This window comes from Hipposideros armiger, unplaced genomic scaffold (genome assembly GCF_001890085.2).
Source record: "Hipposideros armiger isolate ML-2016 unplaced genomic scaffold, ASM189008v1 scaffold_640, whole genome shotgun sequence".
Lineage (NCBI taxonomy): Eukaryota > Metazoa > Chordata > Mammalia > Chiroptera > Hipposideridae > Hipposideros > Hipposideros armiger.
The window spans coordinates 526,514-546,088 of record NW_017731990.1 but is presented as its reverse complement, the minus strand read 5'-3'; the positions used below and the strand labels follow the sequence as shown (position 1 = coordinate 546,088).

Below are 19,575 nucleotides of genomic sequence, written 5' to 3'. Positions count from 1 at the left end.
TCTGGAAGGCACAATATGCTTAAAATGTCCTGCTGCCACAGCCCCAGTAAAATGTCACCCTCTCTACATCTCTCTGCTGGCTAGAGTCCCAGAGTGCCAGGAAAGCCTGTACTCTTCTCCACTCAGCAACCTGGAAACAGCTCTGGCTACCCACAACTCACCCCAGCCAGAAAACTGAGTTCCTGAGCGCTTCCCAAAAGCCAAGAGCATGGCAGAGAGTCAGGCAATGCCCTAAGCTCCCAGGTCCCTGGCCCAGGGGCCATACTGGTCAGTCTAAACACACACAAGCCACCAGACTCTCAAACCTTCCTGTAAAAAACAGTGGACCTGAACTCTGAGCCCAGCCTTCTTCCTTCTTCTGGGAGTTACTGAGCTCATTCTCCTGCCTCAGTGTCTACCACCAGCAGCAGCCGCCGCCTCTGGCCCCATCAAGGCCACGTGCCCCAGGAAGGCCCCAGGTGTGGGAGAGAAGACGCTCTCGAAGCACAGCTGAGTCAGACTTAAACCCCTCAAAGCACAGCTTCTCAGAGTGATCAGTGTCATCATTACCAGGAGGGACAGCTGCCGCCCATCTCCTGAGAAAGAAGCCCCTTTGCCCTCAGGTGCCCCATCAGGCTGGGCAACAGGAGGGCGGGGCTCAGGTCTTGAAGAGTCCAGAACCTTGGAGAAGGGTGCCTGGTTGGCTGGGGCAACTGGACAGACCCGAGTGGACACTTACTTAGTTCAAGCCATGGCCCTGCCAGATGCGTGAGAAGCCCAGAACTTTGTGTCTGGGAAGGGAATAAGGACACATTTTGGAAACGCATTTACTTTCTGGCCTCTATGTCCATGGAAGGAAGGGAGGGATCAAGAGGAACTGCCAGGTCAGAGATTTCGCCCCGGCCACCAGCCCCTATACCTGATACTCAGGACACTCTGGTGGCTTATACCAGTGGGGAGCTGAGAGCACCCACAGCTCTGGGAGGCTGAGCCTTGCGGGCTGGTGTGCAGGGCTCTGAGAAACAGGATGACTAGGGCTATGAACTTACATTCCAATGTGGGAGCAACCATGGGCCTAAAAAGCAGCCGTGAGCAGTGAGACGCTGCAGCCCAAGGCACCTACCACTCTCTGGACTTGCCCTCTGTGGCATCTTGTCCCTTTCGATGGCTTTGCTCTGTGTCCATCTGCCTGGCTGGGTGGTCTGCTCCACGAGGGGCCAGAACTGCTTGTCTTGTTCACAGAGCCCCTGCCAAACCCATAGTAAGTATTCCAAACTGAAGAGAAGGAGGGTGAAAGGGAGGAAGGAACTTATATGCCTGAGTCTACAAAATGTTGGGGTTCGGAGAGGTTGCATCTGGAGTGCCAGGGGCACAAGGAGAGGTCATGGATGAGCAAGGCCCATGGCATGGGTATGGCTAAAACACCTCCAGCCCCCTCGCCAGTCTACCCTGTTATTAACCAGTGATGTGACCTTAGGCAAATCTTTCTGTGCCTCAGTTTCTTTGACTGTAAACAGGGGTAAAAATACCTGCCCTATCATTAGGATAAAAATAAGATAATAGAAGTGAAAGTGTGCTAGAAAGAATGAAAACGATTCAAATCCATTAGCATGGTAAGTACTGGGAATAACAGCAACATTAAGAAGATTGATCTTTGGCAGCCAGAGGCCCAGGGCTGTTGGGAACACAAAAGCCACCAGGAGTGTGAAAGCAGGTCCACATCCTCCCTCCTACCCCCGGCTCTAACTCCAAGCTGAATGTGATGGGGCGGAGGGGGCTAGATCACCATCTCTAGTCTGTCCTGTTTAGATGGGATTGGGGAGAGAGGGGAGGGCTGGCTCCCAGGGAGAGAAGCTGGACAGCCAGAATCGGGGCTCCCCGGCCTGCTCTACTCCTTCACCAGATCCTGCTCAGCCTGCTGGAAACGTGCCCGTCCCTGGTGTGCACTCCACAGTTAGAGTCCTGGCCCAGTCCCCAGCCTGCCCCAGGCCTGCCCAGAGAAGTTGAAGATAAGGAGGTAAGGGAGGAGAAGGAGTACATGTGTGCGCGTGTGCGAGTGTGTGTGCATATGTGCATGTGTGTGTGTGCGTGCGCAAGTGTGTGTCTGTGTGTGTGAGAGGAGGAGCTACCCCCTCCATTCTGTTCTCCCCCATAGGACAAACACATTCCCTCTCTGCTTTATCTCCTTTTAGGTAGAAGAGGTTTTTTTTAAAGTCTTGATCTCACACTTCCTTCTTTCACCAGTCGCATGAATTCCCCCCTCTCATCACAGCTCTCCTGAAGCTGAGACACAAACTAGGAGCCCCGTACACACAAGCCTGGGCTGCTAGGACACAAGAAAATGCTACCACACCCACCCTATGCCTGGGCAGTCAGGGAGACAGAAGCAAGTTATTGTGGCCTGGAGCCTTTCCCTCCTCAGCGGAGACTGGGCCCAGTCAACTGGGCCTCTGGCTCCCAGGGTGTCCTCCTGCTGCCCTGGGCACTGTTCTCCTGGCAAGGCCTCTCTCAGCAGGCTCATCAGGCGTCCTGCCCACAAGACTGCAGCAGCTGGGACGTTGCAACGCTGAAGGGTGTTCAAACGTTGCCAAAGTTCCATTGGGACATAGATGTGACCACAGAGGAAAACAAAGGAGAAATGCTGATGGGGACATCAGCCCCTACTGCACTCGGCTTCCATCGTTGCAGGGCTGGTCTTGCCCTTGAGTCTGAAAGGGTCGTGAAGGGCCACAGCCGTCTTGCTGGTCTTGTTGAAACTGACAATCGGTTTATAAGAGGAGAAAGTCCCTGGGAGTCCAGACTTACCAAGGCTGAGGCCTCCTGTCATGATTGCTCAGCTCTGGAAGTTTCTGCGCCCAGTGGTCTTCCATCTCCACCCATAGGCAAGGGAACTGGCTGGGTTACCCCTGACACCTGCTCCACCCCAGGCTTTCCCTGGGGAATGGGCTCTGCCCAACTTCACCAGAGGTGATAGTGCCACTCTGTCAGGTTGAGGACAAGGACTGCCCATGGCTGTCACCTCAGCTATGGAGGCAGGGCTGCAGTTTGACTGGTTTGTCACTAAGAACTAGACTGAGATCATCACACCCATCTTACAGATGGAGAGATGGAGGCAGAGAACTATTCATTGACTTGCTCAGATTCACTTAGAAACCTGAGGTTTAATCCCAGTTGTGCTGCTTCTGCTGAGTTCTGAAGCTTTCTGGAAGCAGTTTGCATGTGTGTCCATGAGCACGGAGTGTAGGGGTGAAGGGAGGCAGTGGTGTGTCCAGCCTGAGCCCTGGCAGATGTACCTGCTGAGCAAGTGCAGGGCCCACTTTCTCCATATGCCCTGGGCCCTGCTGCTCAGTACCTACTCCGAGGTCATCATCAAGGCCGAGAGGTTCCCTTTGGGGCCAGACAATAGGCCTTCCCCTGCCATGCTCAGCGCCACAGGGAGCAGAGAGGAGGGAGGTCTTTCCTAGAGCTTCCTCAGGTGTGCTCCGAGTGGGAAGGGTCCTCGCAGTAGTTGGTTCCCAGGAGATGTGCTGAAGAGAGGACTTAACGTTGACAGAGTCTATCAGGACCATTCTTATCACTGACAAGACATCCTGACTTCCTGAAAGCCTGTTAGGCCTCAGCAAGGAATACACTTTCCTCAGAAGCCTCTGCCTCAGCGTCCTCTCTATCACTGGCCACCTCCTGGAGGCCTTTGTTCAGTGTGAGTACCTCCAGACAGGCCATAACGTGCTGCAAGCAGAGGGTTAGGAAGTGAAGCCGGCCAGACGAGGACGTGGACAGAGCTACTTGCAGCTGGGCTGTAATAGTCCTCTCAGAGCACCGTGAAGAGCAGAGGGCTATGCTGGTCAGCCACTGGCAGGGGCTCCAGGCTCTAGCAGGTACTGTGGCCAGAGAGGTTAGATTGGACAGCCACCAGCCATCCCGGAGCCTTGCCTGGGTCGGGTCCCAGAGACCATGCACGAGCAGGAGGGCTGCTGCATCAGCCTCTCTGGGTCCACCCCAAGGCACGGCACCTTCTCCTCAGCTCCTAGGCGTCTCTGCCACAGCCCCACAGGACTGGCCTCAGAACACAGGCATCTCTGTTAATGTACGGTAACAATAAGGCTTCTCGGGGACCACCACTCCCACACAAACATCCCTGACCACACTCGTTTGTTTAGCTCACATGCTATGGAAAGAAAAGCAGAACCGCCCCCTCCCCTCTCCTGCCCGCTCTACAGCCGGCCCTACCCTGCCACACACATGCCACACACATGCAGGCACTCTCTCAGTTCGCTGTGAAAACAAACCGCAGGGGCCAGGAGATGGCTGGACAACAAAGCCATAGACACAAAATCTGGAAAAAACCTGGTATGGAGAGCTCTCTATTGAACACAGAGTCCCAGCGCCTGCTCCGCTCTCCCACCCGCTCCAGAGCCTCTCTGTCCCCCGTTCCTTGGCCTTGGGCCTCAGCTCACTCCACTGCAAGGTCCTCCTTAGTGGCCAATCATCACAGGGGATGGCCGCCTCCACGCTGCCCACTCCAGGGCCTCGAGTCCACTCCGCGGAGAGCCCTGCCCAGCTGTGGCCAGCCCGTGGGCCCCTTGGCCCAGGCGTGCCCTGACTTTCCCAGCGGGAAATGCCTGCTCCAGCTTCAGCCCCCTCCTCACGGCTCCAGCTCCCGGGAGAGGCGGGACAGTTCCCGCTGGTTGTCGATGACCTTCAGCTGCTGGACATAAGCCCAGGTGCTGGCTGGACTCCGGGTGCTCAGGGACTGCTCCGAGCCTGGCGGGGGGTGGAGGGCAGAGCAGTCAGGGAGGGCACAGACATCACTTTGTAGAGCCCATCCCTTCCCCCTCCAAGGAGCAAACCAGCCTTCTTGCCCTCTGACACCCGCTGTGCGGCTTCCAGGCAGTCAGTCTAGAAGACTGTTGCCCCTCCTCCCCCTGATCTGGGGGCAGAAGAGCACAGACTGAGAAAAGCGGTTCCCGAAGATGACATACAGCATAATACCCCCTTTTACTAAGCTCAAAAACAACTAAAACTAAAAAATATTTTCTTGTCATTATATATATTTTTATATATTATATGAGGCACTTTAAAGATATACATGTGTGTATATGTGTGTATACATATGATAAAGCTATTTTTAAAAAACAAGAAAACGTGAAACTCAAAATTCAGGATAGTGGTTACCACGGGTGGTGAGGCAAGCGGACGAGAGGGGAGACCCGCACGTAGAAAGATGGACATTATTGTCAATGTGCTCATACTTGGATTGGGTTCAGAGACATTCATTGCAGTATCAGAATAAACACATGCTAAAATAAAATATAGGGCCAATGATGAAAGTGTGGTATGAACTGTGGATTATGATTAATCCCATTTCCTGCAGCTGAGGGCCATTTTAAAAAATGCAGATCTGGAATAAGACTGCCGGGGTCGCAGCTCTGTTGCTAACCAGTGTGGCCTTCTCCAAGTCATTTCAGCGCTCCAGTCTGTGTATGCATCTTTAAGTTGGGGTAACATTCCACCTACCTCACTGAGGTGTTCCCAAGTTATTAGCATCATGTATGCAAGTGCCTGTGCACGCCAGCCACGGCTAACTCATCAGCACCCACCCTGCCCCCACTTACATGTGGAAATTCTTGATGCCTGGCTGTCCTCATGGAGATGGGAGACTCGGCTTCTGAGCGGTGAAAGAGGCACTGGCGGGGCAAGAGCAGGGAGTCAGGGAGACAAGGCCAAGCTGCAGCCACGAAGGGGCCACTGTTGCGGGGCTTCTACCCCAGGGGACCAGTCCTCTCACCATTGCTATGGCTCCGGCAGTGGTGCAGCATCCGCACAGCTCTGGCCATCATTCTCTGCAGACAAGGCAAGGGCATGAGACCAGGCCTGAGGGTAGGAGCCTGGCCTGGCCTCCGGGGCAGCTGGGAACCCGAGCTTCCTGTGAGCAGGGTGCTTCTAGAGACCAGGAGATTGTAAGAGGTGGGGTCATGTCTGCTTTGCCCCAGCACATGCAGAGGCCCAGCAAGGACCCAGTAATGGAAAGAACAGAGGTCAGGAAGGGCTTAGAGAGGAAGAGGCCTGGAAGGGGCTCTCACTGAAGGGAGAGATAGTGAAGGCTGTCACCCCAGCAACCCCCTGTAGAGACCAGGCCTTCCGGTATGAATTGGAGTAAGACAGGGGCTATTTTAAAAAGCATTCACAGAGGTGACTGGCTAGCTCAGTTGGTTAGAACACGGTGCTAATAACACCAAGGTTGCCAGTTCAATCCCCACATGGGCCACTGTGGGCTGCACCCTCCCTAAAAGAGTCAGCTATGCCATTGTAGTATGAAAGCAATGTGTAAACAACGACCATGACTGTTCCCCAATATAATTAAAAACAAAAAATAAGTATTCACCTGTCTATTTATAACTTTTGACCATCTCCACCCCTCGCCCCCTTCCAAGGCCATTGTCATATACCCCAACCCACTCCAGTGGCAGACAACTATTCTCCTTGAACTCACCATCTTTTCAAAGTTGATAAGATTCTCCACCAGGGTGTGGTTTCCTTCATGGATGAAGGTCATGTCTACAAAGAGATGGGGTTTGCTCAAAGCTCCCCCAACTCCTTCCCTTTTCTGCAGCTCAGGAAAGGTGAAGAGCCAATAACGGGAGCCTCAGGCCTGCCCCACCCCCACACCACCCTCTTTCTCTGGCTCCCCTCTGACCCGGAGCAACTTCCTTGAATCTGTTAGGCCTCATATCCTCGGCCAACTAAAGCCACCAACATCTGTTTGTATGCCCTCACTGCTTCTAGCCTGTGGACTCCTAATTCATCTTTGTGGCCCCCAAGGCGTCAGCACACTGGCATCACTCAGAGGGCCTAGGTGGACATGCAGATAGGCACTGGAATAGACTGGATAGAGGCCGCAAGGTAAGCACTGGTCCTATTACCTTTGAGAAGAAGGGGCATGAAGGGGATGACAGGAGGGGAGAGCTTGGTGAGGGCCAGTCGGTACACTCGGTGGTTCCACGAGGGGTCCTGGAAGGGAAGAAGCCACAGTGAGAGAGGGAGGGGCCCCCACACCGTAACCCACCACATACCACGACACAGCCCAACGCCCCGCCCAGCAGGAGGGTCATAAGCCCATGGCCTGGGAGCTCAGCTCCTCCTCAAGCCCAGAGCTCACCAAAGCAGGCTCTGCTCTGCAGCAGGTGGAAAGGTCATGTGTGCATGTGGCTTCTTGGCTTCTGATTAGCGCGCTCTCTCTCTCTCTCTCTCTCTCTCTCTCTCTCTCTCTCTCTCTCTCTCTCTCTCATAAATTCCTTTGACCCTCTTGAGCCACATGACATGAATTTTATTTCTTAAGAGCTCCCAGGACATGCTGATAAAAGCATCTCTGTGCCAGTTCTCTCCTGAACACTGTCAACCCCCACCTTCCCCCAAATTCCTGGGGTCTGAGGTTCAGCTCCTCAATTCTTTCCTCATCTTTTGACCTTGTCTGGCCCACGGGCTTGTCAAGTCTCCTGAAAGGCCACTGACAGGCCCTGGCACAGTATGGGTGCTGGGGCCGGGACCAGTTTTAGGCAGGTCAGCTGGAGACCAGTGTCCCCCTGATGCTCCCTTGGCACCTTAGACCCCAGGACCAGACACCACATGTGATCTATCCTGGTCTTCACACAGGACCTCACAGCCACAGCAAATGCTCCCCTACACACACACACACACACACACACACACACACACACACACACACACACACACACAATACCTACAGATACTGAGGGATATAATACCCTGCACCCCCACCATAACACTAAAGACTCAATCCTCAACCAGCTTCCCAAACTCACAGGCCAGAAGGAACCAGGCCCTGGCTCAGGGTTGGGAACCCTGGAAGTGACCGAAGACACTTCCAGAGGGGCTGCTGAGAAGCCAAGAATCAGGGTTTCTGGAGGGGGAAGCCGAGGCCCAGCACTTACCAGCAGCCTCTCAAGGGCCGAGTACAGCTTCCGGACTTTGTGGGGCAGCCGCTGAGAAAGAGAGGCAGATGGGGCTGTCACTGCTCTCGGATGGCAGCCCCGTCCCCAACAGGACTCCCAGGATGGGCACGAGGCCTGACCTCAGGACTGGGATGGGGAGGCCCTGGCTTCCTCCTCCAGGTCACACCTACCTCCCAGGTGTGGGCCAGGCGGCTGATGGCCGAGTTGCTGAGGCCAAACATGACGGCAAAGAAGGAGTTAAGGTTCTTTTGTTCCTTGAGGCTGTGAGCAGAAGATCCAGAGACCCTCAGGGGGAGCGGCCATACCCAGAGAGACCCACATCCAGACAAGAGCCAGGCTTGGGGCCCCTGCAGGCAGTGGAGCTGCATGGATGGGACGGGGAGGCAGAGGCTCCAGGGGACCCGAGGAAGCAAGGGGTTAGCAGATTCGGCAAAACACTAACCAGGCACAGGGGGTTAAGAAAAAGTGGCCTCAGAACGCTGCCACACATCCCATAGGCCCCTACAGGCACTCACTGAGCCGCCAGCTTAATGAACTTCCTGAGCAGCTGGGCCCGCGGGCCGGGCACGGGGCAGAGACACAGCTCCGTGGCCACCCAGTACTGTAACTCATTGAAGCGGCGCATGAAGCGCTCCAGGTTGGCGGTGGTGACGTCCCGCAGGTGCTGGGGGCCCAGCACATAGTGGATCAGTTCTACCTGGGTGGCAGAAGAACGCGAGATCAGTGTGTGCCAGACGGGGTGCCCCGCCGCCTGCTCTCCTGCCCTCGGCTCTGCTCCCCGCACCTGGTGGATGCTGTTGAAGAGGTTCCAGTCATGGTCCGTCAGCTGGCCTGCCAGGTCCTTGGCACTCACCAAGTCCAGCCCCTCAGCAGAGCCCACAGTGGGCCCCAGCTGCTCAGGGTGTGGAGTCTGCAGGTAAGAGAGTACTCAGGGAGGTGCCCAAGGCATCCAGGGGAAAGGTCCCAGGTGGGAGGAAGGCATTTGGGGCAGACTCTGTGCCCATGATCAGAAGAGTGTTGGGGGGTGGGCAGGGGTGCTGCAGGGAGTAGAGGGGCCTCTGAAGGATGGGGCTTCCCATGGAAGCATCTTCCTGACAGCTCCACAGTGCTGGGACTCTTCCTTGTAGGACTCCTGTCCCCTGGGGAACACCTAATGAGGGCAGATCTTCCTTTCTTCTTAAGAACCCCCAACTAGCTCTCCCCCTTCCCCGTCCTTTGGAACCCCCATCAGCTGAGGCCCACTCCTTCTTCCCCTTTAAGGCCCAGAAGCAGCCAGAGCCAGGCCGCGCCCCCTCTCCTCTCTACAACCTTCCCTCAGCACCCACCCTTACCAGCCCCAAAACAGAGATCCTTGCTGGGCCCTGGTACCCTGCCTGTTCCTACCAGTTCATGCACTTCCTGTGGGTTGACAACAAAGAGCCGCTCGTTGAGCCCCAGGGATGTGGCCACACCACGGGCATCTGGCTGCAGGCCAATGGCATCTGCAAATAGAGCAGAGGCCGTGCTGGATAAAGACAGGGAGAGAGGCCAGGGAGCAGCCAGAGGCAGGGTGGAGGCTGGGAGGCTGCGAGGTCCCTTCTTCCAGTGTCAGGGTTAGAGTCCTAAGCAGGTGCTCTAAATGCACAGGGGCACATGCCCACACATCTACACCCAGGGAAGCACACCCAAGGAGGATGAAAAGGAATGTTTAGTGACAGGGAGACCTTGGGCAAGGTGGGAACCCCCCTGAGCCTCAATTTCCTCCTTTGTCAAATGGAGACAATAAGGCTTGCCCTGACTATGCATGGTCAAATGAAATAATTTATATACATAGTGGCTTTAAGTATATGACACATATAGAAGCTGTATGAAAATTGGGAAATGCCTTACAGAAGTCTTGGTGCTGATTTTCATCAGTTCCTGTGGACTAGGGCTGTGTTTTTACCCATGTGTTTGTCCCCAGTCCCTAGACTACTAGCCTCCAAAGTAAGGTACACAAGGCCATCCCTGTGTCTAGGAAAAAACATTAGCTCTTCTACTTGTATTTATTTTTTTCTCATCTGTTTTGCATCTCTATTTTGTGTACAACTTTATAATTACATAACATTCAGGTAGGAATTTATGTATATGACTTACATGCAAATACACACATAGCAGGGAGTTTGAAATAAAATACTGGTTACTAACAAGTGTGTCAATCAAAACAACCTAGAGATCAGTGCCCTAAACAGCGCCTGGCACATAGTAGGGCCTCAATAGATACTGGCTTTGGGCGGCCGCAACTCTCAGGTGGCCACCAGAGGGCAGTGCTTCCCAGAGCACACACGGGCACAGGTGACCTCATCCTCCCCACTTCCTGAAGGAAGAAGGCTTTGCTGTTATCATGCTTACATACTCACTTGCTCCTAATGACAATCTTATGAGATAGGTAATTCTTTTCAGACAAGGAAACTGAAGCGCAATGAGATTAAGCAATTCTCCGCTCCTTGCTATTATTCTCCGGATGCCCCTAATTCCAGTCTACCGTGGGCTCCAGCTGTCACACCTGGGCTGCATCCTTCACAGATAACAGGGGTTTTTAATGTCCCAAGTTCTCCAAAGGCAGGCCTTAATAATCCTCCTGCTGCCATATTCTGCGCACTGACTTGGTACCAGGTGCCCTGCTAAGTGCTTTATACACAGCATCTCATTTCATAGCCACAGCGGTCCTGTGTGATAGGTTCAGTTACAGTGCTCATGTGACAGAAAAGGAAACGGAGGAACAGAGAGGTTAAACAACTTGCCCAGGACTACACAGCTAGTAAGAGTGGATCTCGGATTCCAACACAGGACTGGGAGTCCACAGTCTATGTTCTTAACCATGAAGCTGCTCTATCTTCCCTGCCATGGCAGCTCTAGCCCCTAACACCTTGCTGGCCCATAGCTGACCCTCAAATATGTTTGCTGACTGACTAAATGAATAAAGACTACTTAGATTCAAAGGCTAGCTACACTCTCACCCTGTGAGCTTGGGAAAATTGCTTAATCCCATTGCGCTTCAGTTTCCTTGTCTGAAAAGAGGATAGAATTACCTATCTCGTAAGATTGTTATTAGGAGCAAATGAGTGTATCCATGATGATAAGAGCAGCAGCTAAGGGCTGGCCGAGTGGCGCATTGGTTAAGAGCTGGCTTGGGACACCAGAGGGCCCCAGTTCGGATCCCACATATGAGGACCAGTGACACTGCCCTCTACAGCTAAGATGCTGAACAACAGCTCAACCTGGAGGTGGGCTGCCATGAGTCGCCTACAACGGCATAGGCTGCAGCCCCTGCTACAGTGGGTTGCCATGGGCTACCGTATGTAGCCAGCAGCCACAGTGAGCAGCCATCCAGAAGCCAGCGACTGATCTGCCTCACCCGGGAAGAGTGCAATGACGGTGCCAACTTGGGCCAGTGAAGCAACGTCCTCCACAACTAGACTGAAGAAAAAAACAACAGCAACTTGTCTGTTCCCCTTCCCCCAATTCCCTAGCGCTGTTCCCATCCCCCAATTCCCCAATAAAAATCTTAAAAAAAAAAAATAGCAGCAGCTAATAGCTACGGAGTGCTATGTGCCAAACATCATTCTAAACACTTCCATAGATGAGCCCATTTAGTCCTCACAATTCCTCTATGAAGCAGGTACTCTTATGTATGAGAGTACATAAGATGTTTACAGATGAAAAAACAGAGCAGGGGGAGATGAAGTCTCCTGCCCAAGGTCATACAGACAGGGGGCTAAAGGGCTGGGGTCAGATACAGGCAGCAGGCTCCAGAGTTCATGCTGTGAATCACTCCACGTAAAAGCACGTTGAAGAGACATTATCAACCTCCCATAAATGCTAGCAATCATTAACATTGATGAAGATGATAAAGATGATAATGATCTCCATTTGGGGGACCTGGGAATGGCTCTAAGGGGGACCCTTCCCTTGGGGCCACCCTACCCAGAGACACAACTCACCGCCTGCGGAGTTGACCTTCACCAGCACCTGCCCCTTGGTCCAGCCATCCTCCTGGGCCAATGCTGCCATCACCTCTCTCACTGAGGCTGTCACAGGTAGCTGCAGGGTCAGCACTGAGTGGTCTGGCCGGCAGATGTCATAGGAGACTGGCGAGGAAGACGGGGCTGAGCTGCTTGGTTTCCCCACCCCAGGAAGGAGAGGGCGGCAAGCCATGGGAAGGGTCCCAAGGATGGGCAAGGGCGCTAAGGAGAAGCCTGGGTGGACAGGCTGCACACAGCGAGCGGGAGGCTCTGAGCCGAGGTGGGAGGCTAGAACTGAGGCCCTAAGGAGTACAGGGTGCCCTCCTCAGCCAGGCACAGCACAGTCAAGGGTGACAGCCGCAGAGGGAGGATTCAGACCACCAACCTTTGTCCCCAACTCGGATGGCACAGTTGCTGCTGGGGAGGGCCTCGTCCTGGCCGGGGAGCCAAACAGACATGTTCCGGGCCTGAGAGAAAGAGAAAGTAAGGCCCAGAGGACACAGAGGAGAGCACGCAGGGCAAGGCGGGGGCGGGGGGGGGATGCTTTGTCACAAGGAGCATGGGACCCACACAGCATGCACACCACCAGCAGGCTCTGCTTCCTACATGGACCTGAGCCAGGTAAGGCACCGGTGACTGAGGCTTCAGAAGAGACAGCGCAGGGCTAAGAGCGGGTATGTGACCCTCTATGTGTGTGTCACCCCCTCTGCCAGATAGGCCCAGAGCTGTTCTAATATGAACACACTTCAGCTGCCGACACTGGTTCTGTCTTCCTTTTCCTCCCTCGCTACCATTTGCTAGTTTGCTATTGACTATATGCCAGGATAGGTGCATGCTTGTTCTAAGTATCTAAATATTTATAATAGCCCTTTGACAAAAATATTACTATTATGATTCCCATTTTGTAGATGAGATAAAATGAGGCTCAGAGAGGTTAAATAACATGTCCAAGGCAACACAGCTGTTAAACGGCCCAGCTGGAATCCTAACCCTCTCCTCCCTCCCTCTGTGCTCTTACCCACCAACACTCAACTTGGTCAACTGCCCTGTCAAACCCCACAACCCTTCCTCTGTGGGCCCCAACCACGGCGATGGGGCGAAGGCCTCCCTAACACAGTCCCTCTGCCCACCCTGACTGTCCTTTCCAACTCCAGTGTGACTCTCCTCCTCCCAGCTCTGAAGGTGGCAGATCAGGTTCAGACCTCAGTTCATGGTTCTTCGCTAGATTTCCAAATCTCACAGCTCTCCTCAGAGTTCCTCACAGCCTCTTGCACGCCCTGCATGTGGAGGACTCATAAAACCAACCACCAGCGCTCAACCCCCTTCCAAGCCCTGGTCTCCAGTGCCTCCCGGGTCCTTCTGCATCTGTGCTCCATCACCCAAGCTCAGCACATGCTTGGGATCCCCTCCTCCTGCCTCCCAGACACTCCTCCTGGCCATGCTCTTAGGCTCAAGGCTCCTGCCTTCCCCACTTCCCCACAGCTTGTCACCTTGTCCTGGGACTGTTCTTTGAAAAGGGTCTCCTTGCATCCCCCTCGCCAGCCCAGGCGAACCCTCCGGTTTCACCTGCCCACAAATCCTCACAACTTATCTACTGCAATGGTCCAGCCATTCTCCTACATCCTCGCTCCTCCTCTAACCTGCCTGACCAGAGCCAGACGAAGCTTCCTAACACGGCTTCAAGGCCACCACCGTCTGGGGGATAAGCACAGGCTCCTTAGCTGACCTATTCAAGACACAAATGCGATCTTGCCAATCCCCGGCTCAAACACCTCCAATGGTTCCCACTGCTCTGAGGACAAAGACCAAACCCCTCACCATGACCCACAGGACCCTGTATACTCTGGCCCCTGCCCACCTCCCCAGACTCCCCTGTTGCTCCCTCTGGCTCTCCCTCCTCCAGGGCTCTTAATGGGTGAGCTCCCCTCCCTCTCATTCCTGCCTGTCATCTTCCTCTCCCTCCACCTTCACACCCTCAGCTCTCAGCTCCAGCAGTCACTTCCCAGGATGAGCTCCCTGACCCTGACCCTGAGTCAGCCCTTCCCTTCCCTGCTTTCAGAGATCCCTGTCTTAGCCCTTAGACAGCATGAGATTGTCCAGCAGCTCTGTCCCTTGCTTGACTGTAAGCCCATCAAGGCCAGGGGTGGCTCTGCGGACACACTCCTACGTTGTTGGCTCCTAGCACAGTGCCGGCACGAGAGGGCCATTCCATGCTGGTCCCTGAGCGTCAGCCATAGGCCAGGCAGCACGGTGAGCCCTGGGAAACAGAGGTCAAGGCCTCTCAAGCGTGAAGCCAGCAGCCTAGAGGGATGTGACAGATACTAACAGCCAACAAGCAACCAGACAAATAAAACAACTCCATATGGTGATAATGCATTGAAGAAAATCACAGTGGACCCCTTGGAGGACAGTGGCCAGTGTGTGTTGGGGGGATGCTCTGTATAGATATGGAAGGGGGCCTCTCTGGGAACCCAACATGTTGTCTGAGGTCAGAACAATAAGAAGGATCCAGGTAGGCAAAGAGTCAGAGAAAGAAAATTCCAGACCCTGAGGAGGGAGCAAGCTTCATCTACAGAAGAAAATAAGGCCGCGAATGTCTCCGGCAGGGAGGAGGGAGACAGGATGAGGTGGCAGAGGCAGCTGGCTACAGGAGCCCGCCCAGGAGGCCCCGGTGAGGCATTTGCACTTTATTTCCAATGCAGCACTCCCCACAACCAGCCCCAACCTACCATTCCAGTCCTTTCTCTGACAATTCTCAAGCAAATCTCAACTCCTCACCTCTTCTTGTTCCCCTTTGTTCCCCCGAGGCCCCTGCCAGAAATGGCACTGGCCACCTCTGACTCCCAGGAGGGGCCTGCCTTCCTCTGCCAGGAATGGCTGAGCCTCCCTGGCTGCCTTCAGGCACCATGTCTCACCTTCCAGGTGAGAACTGCTAACTGGCTCTAAATGTGAGAATAAATTACCTCCCAAACAGAATAGAAGCCCCTTGGGGGTGGGGGTAGAGGGGTGGCCTTAGACCCCTGTGTCCCCACAGGACCTTGCCCCAGCACCATATGCAGCCCATGTGAACAGTGTGTCTGCACGTGGGAAACCTTCCCACGCACAGCCCCTCAGATGGGGCTAACGGAGGGGCTGTGCAGCCCCCAGAGGAGCAGAGGGAAGAAGCTGGGGCCGACAGGGGTGAGGGGAGCAGACTCAGAGCAGACACCTTCATCTGAGGAGATGTATTCCCACAGCCATTTTCCAACCTGTGAAGAAAAAGGGAAGGGAGGTGAGACTGGAGGCCAGAGAGCCCTGCGGGCAGGACATTACAGGGTCAGGAGCAGGGAGGTGCCCACCTGCCCTCACTAGAGGCTCAGAGTTTCGCAGATTTGGTGAATATCACTTAGAGAGGGGCAATGCTGGGGCTGAAACTGGGACCCTGGAGTCAGTGATTTTCCCAGCAGGGGAGGACAAAAAAGAGTTCTAGGAGGAAATGGACTTGGGTGTCAGATGGAGCAGGCGCTGGTTCAGGTGAGCTCTCCCTGGACCTCAGCTGCCCCCACGGAATGTCTGGGAGGGGGAAGGTAGACTCTAGGAAATTTACCAGGCAGGGCCAGCAGGAACTGGCACCAGTGTTGCTGGGTAATAAATATCTACAGAATGGAGGAAGTGAGAACAGCAGGTGCACTCGGGAGAGGAGAATGACACACGAATGACTGCGTGATGTGTGAGAATGGCTGAGCCCATGACGTGAGGAGGAACAGCAAGGGGACTGGTGAGAACAGCCAATCGAAACAAGCAGAACTGGACAAATGAGCAACCATAGCCAACACTCGCATGACCTGCACCGTGCACAGGGCACTGTCTGTGCTCTGAAGGCACAGTAACTCATCCCATCCATGCAATGAGGTGGTGCTCTCCCACTTTACAGACAAGAGCCCAAAGCCCTGAGGTGGGTGCGGGTAACACGCTCAGGGCGGCACAGCTGTAAGTGGTGCAGCCTGGATTTAAAGCCACGTGTCTGAGTCCAGTCCCTGAGGCACTGCCAGTCCCACATATGACACATTAACTTAAAGCCAAAGCATCACCTGTGGTGTCGCCGCCTCTCCGGCCACTGCTCCCGTAGCAGGTTGCTGAGCCGGGCATCCCTGCTCACCAGGTCTGAGAGTTTCTGGGAGGAGCCAAGGTTCACTGAGATGCTGTCCACCCAGCAAGCCCAGTCCAGCCCTGCCCCCCTCCCAGGTACCTGGAGAAAGCTGGTGGCCACAGAGTCAGTGTGGAGCATGGGGCCATACAGGGCCACCCACTGGCTGACCAGCCGCAGGATCTGCTGCCTCTTGTTGCAGATATAGGTGCTGTGCTCCTGCTCGCTGCCTCCCGCGGGCTCCACATGGAAGGTGGGCACCAGTCAAGGGAACCACAACTTGCAACAGGGCTACCCACCACACCCCGGGCAGAGGAGGGGCAGGATACCCAGGGCCCGCTGACAAGCTGGGCCTGGCATGAGGCTGGTATTTTGGAGGGTTTGGCACAGCCATGCTATGAGCAATTCTTTCTCCCTGCTCTCCACACCATCCTAGTTACCCTGAGTCTGGAAGGATATTGGTGCAGGAGGGCAGCACAGAGCTGGGCGCTGGGCATGAAGACACTGTGGGTCAGGAGGAAGTCGCTGAGGAATGTCTCTGTAGGGTAGGGAGATGGTGACAGGCGGGGCTTCAGAGGTCAAGTCCACTGAGCATAGCTGCAGGCACAGCTGGGGCGTCCATCCCCTAATCCCACCACAGGCAAGGTACCAGCAATGCCCAGCCCCCATGACTGTGCTCCCCACCCAAGCCAAGAGCACAGGAATGAGGACTTCCTGCCGACAGGCCCCACAGACCAACCCAGCACCCAGTGAGGTCACATGCAGGTGTCTGGCCCGCTCCCAGGCTGCACTTGACCACCCAATGAGTCAGAGAGCAGGCAGGGTGTCTCCTGCCCCTACCTGTTGGGTCATGAGCACTGGAATCAGGTCTCATGGCCTCCAACAGCAGTTCTAGGATCTTCTCTGGGGTACCAGACATCACCGTATACCTAGCAGAAATGGCCATCCATGCCCTTGTGCCACTACTACCCCCTCCCACAGCCAGTGCAGACATCAATAATCATATCACTCTTCCCCGTTTGCCAGTCCTGCCCCACCTTAGGGTGGAGTGGAGGCTGGCTCAGGGGATACATCTTAGTCCCTGGATGCCTCTCCACCTCTAGGAGGTCAGCGGGCAGGGGTATGATGCGGCGGAAGGCAGTAAAGCCTGGGACATGGAAGGAGAGAAGGTAGAGGGGGAGCATGGTGGGTGTGTTACCGGTTCCTGCCTGGGGTCGGGGGGCGAGAAGGGCCAGCGCCCTGAGAGGTTCTCTCCAGCACCAGTACCACTTTGCCATGTTCTTCCAGCCTCATGGTCTTTGCTTCCACATCCTGGAGAACAAGCCACACCTGGTGCTCAGCACACACTACGACTCCTTTCCCCATTCTAGAGCCTCTCCCTCCATTTCCCCCATTCCAGACCCTGAGCCTACAAGGACTCTCAGGCCTTCTCCCACCCCATTCAATGCCCATAGTTTGGATCTGCCTCTACTCCCACCCCTGCCCATCACGAAGCCTGAGCCCCTCCTCCAACCTGTCCCTCCCCGGCCTCCCTGCATGGATCCCAGTCTTCATTATACTGCCCCCTTGTACCCTAGGCCCTCACCCCTCTGTAGCCCCACCCCCTGGTCTCCCACACCGAGCTGTGGTTCACGGGACTCACTGAACCTCCCTAGCACGTATGGATCTCCTCACTCACCCTGGGCTGTGCTCCCACCTCCAGCCATCATCTCTGAGCTTCTCCATCTCCTCTCTCTTCCTGCTCCTCACAGGCTCTCTCTGGTCCCTCCTCTTGCCCCACATCACTTCTCCAAAGAAGTCTCCTTGCCATGTCCCCTGCCCTATCCACCCCCTGCAATGGCACCTTAATGATACGGTTGAAATCCTGCTTGTCCACACGGAGAAAATGACAGTTGTCTTCTCGCAGGATGATGGTGGCTGCCCGGGGAGCATCGTTCACCAGAGCCAGCTGTCCAAAATCATCTCCCTCATGCAGTGTGGTCACCAGCCCCTATAGCCAGGCCTTAGTCACAGCTTACCCATTCCCCAGCCCTCATGAAACAGGACCATGGAGGGGAGAGCACCAAGGTCGGGGGAAGACCTGGGAGATCAGCAGCCTTGGGTCCACAAAGGCATGAGGACACGGACCGGGGAACAGTTACAACCCAGGGGGCTGGGGAGGAAGGGAGAACCCACCTTGCCATGAGTCACCACGTTGACAGATCCCTTCCAGATAATGTACCACGAGGTGCCCTTATCCCCCTGGCTGAACACTGAGAGAAGCACAGATCAGACCTGTTCCCAGCACCTACCACTTCTTCTCTGTGCCCTCCACCCATGTCCAGGCCCCTGGTGCCAGGCTTCCTATCAAATGTCTGACTTACACACAGTCCCCGCCTTGCTGTGTGGTTCAAACAGCAGAACTGCCGCTAGTTCTCGCTTCACCTGCAGGGCCAAGAGAGGAATGTCAGTCGTCAAGTGCAGGGGCAGAGGGCCGGGTTAAGGGTGAGGAGGTCGGGTCCAAAGACACCAGTGCTCAGGGGCAGAGATGTGGCTAGGTCAAATGTCCTGGGATTCAGCGGGAGGAAAAGGGCTGAGAGGGGCAGAAGGATTTTCAGACAAGGATGCTGGGGGTGGGAAATTAGATGGAAATTTCCGAGCCCTAGTCAGAAGGAGAGGGAAGTGTCTTCTAGCCTAGCAGCTGGGGCCCCCTCCGGACAGTCACAGGGAGAAGAGGCTCCTGGGGAGAGGGCAGGGAAGGGCCCTGTGGACTGACCGAGTTGGAGAGGTGGGCCACAGCCTTGATGTGCAGCAGCTCCTCAAAGATGAGGTCCAGCTCCTCGTCTGTGCGCTGGCCTGGGCTGCAGGCATGGGAGGACCAGGAAGCAAAGCATGAATTATGGGCCCAAGGCCAGGGACGGGGGCTACTTCACCCATCGAGCATAAGCCTGGCTGGGGTCAGCTGGTGCCGCATGAGGACTGTTATCATGAACGGACCAGCCTTTCCCCAGAGCACACTATGTGCCAGACACAGGACCAAGCGCTTCGCACGCATCATTTCAGCCCCCATCCCCCCACCCCCACGACAACCCCATGACGTGGGCGTTCTTATCCTCCTTTGACAGAAGAGGAAGCTGGCACGGAGAGTTCCAAGGTCACCCCGCTAGTAGCCAGTGGAGCCGGAATTTGAACCCAGATCTGCCTGCAGACTCCAAAGGCTGCCTTCTTTCAGCCACTGCTGCCCCTCAGAGTGGGCAGGGTCTCAGGAGGTCATGCGCCCCACACCCTCAGTCACAGAGGAAGAAGCAGGGTCAGTGGTGGGAAGGAGAGCTCAGCTCACACAGTAATTCCGTGGCAGAATGCAGACCAGAGCTCAGGCCTCTGGTCCAGTCAGGGTCCTTTCCCTCAGCAAGAAGTAAGGAATCCTCTTGGAGAGGAAACTGAGAAACTATGAATTCTGGGAGCCATGTGGGACCTGGGGGTGCAGGGTGCTGACTCACGGCTTTCGAAGTGCCACGGTGAGCAGGGCATCAGG

General features: G+C 55.1%; 2 protein-coding genes across 2 annotated transcripts in view; both read right to left on the bottom strand.

Moving 5' to 3' along the window:
* Nucleotides 1–2,156: 2,156 nt before the first annotated feature.
* Nucleotides 2,157–19,575, bottom strand: part of LOC109372517 (rap guanine nucleotide exchange factor 3) — a 36,389-nt gene continuing 18,970 nt past the window's right edge. Inside the window, exons 3-25 of the mRNA XM_019625838.1 lie at nt 19,541–19,575; nt 18,817–18,901; nt 18,425–18,485; nt 18,237–18,313; nt 17,905–18,051; nt 17,260–17,372; nt 16,902–16,990; nt 16,521–16,599; nt 16,164–16,314; nt 16,006–16,088; nt 15,144–15,183; nt 12,321–12,402; nt 11,915–12,061; nt 9,336–9,433; nt 8,737–8,862; nt 8,468–8,649; nt 8,123–8,213; nt 7,932–7,982; nt 6,903–6,990; nt 6,473–6,537; nt 5,768–5,822; nt 5,595–5,666; nt 2,157–4,743 (exon numbers count right to left, since the gene is read on the bottom strand). Coding sequence (XP_019481383.1) covers nt 4,625–4,743; nt 5,595–5,666; nt 5,768–5,822; nt 6,473–6,537; nt 6,903–6,990; nt 7,932–7,982; nt 8,123–8,213; nt 8,468–8,649; nt 8,737–8,862; nt 9,336–9,433; nt 11,915–12,061; nt 12,321–12,402; nt 15,144–15,183; nt 16,006–16,088; nt 16,164–16,314; nt 16,521–16,599; nt 16,902–16,990; nt 17,260–17,354 — 1,713 coding nt within the window. The 5' untranslated portion in view covers nt 17,355–17,372; nt 17,905–18,051; nt 18,237–18,313; ... (1 more) ...; nt 18,817–18,901; nt 19,541–19,575 and the 3' untranslated portion in view covers nt 2,157–4,624. The remainder of the gene's footprint in view (nt 4,744–5,594; nt 5,667–5,767; nt 5,823–6,472; nt 6,538–6,902; nt 6,991–7,931; nt 7,983–8,122; nt 8,214–8,467; nt 8,650–8,736; nt 8,863–9,335; nt 9,434–11,914; nt 12,062–12,320; nt 12,403–15,143; nt 15,184–16,005; nt 16,089–16,163; nt 16,315–16,520; nt 16,600–16,901; nt 16,991–17,259; nt 17,373–17,904; nt 18,052–18,236; nt 18,314–18,424; nt 18,486–18,816; nt 18,902–19,540) is intronic.
* LOC109372513 (rap guanine nucleotide exchange factor 3-like) overlaps nt 17,767–19,575 on the bottom strand; it is a 16,242-nt gene continuing 14,433 nt past the window's right edge. The window contains exons 6-9 of the mRNA XM_019625830.1: nt 18,817–18,901; nt 18,425–18,485; nt 18,237–18,313; nt 17,767–18,051 (exon numbers count right to left, since the gene is read on the bottom strand). Coding sequence (XP_019481375.1) covers nt 17,767–18,051; nt 18,237–18,313; nt 18,425–18,485; nt 18,817–18,901 — 508 coding nt within the window. The remainder of the gene's footprint in view (nt 18,052–18,236; nt 18,314–18,424; nt 18,486–18,816; nt 18,902–19,575) is intronic.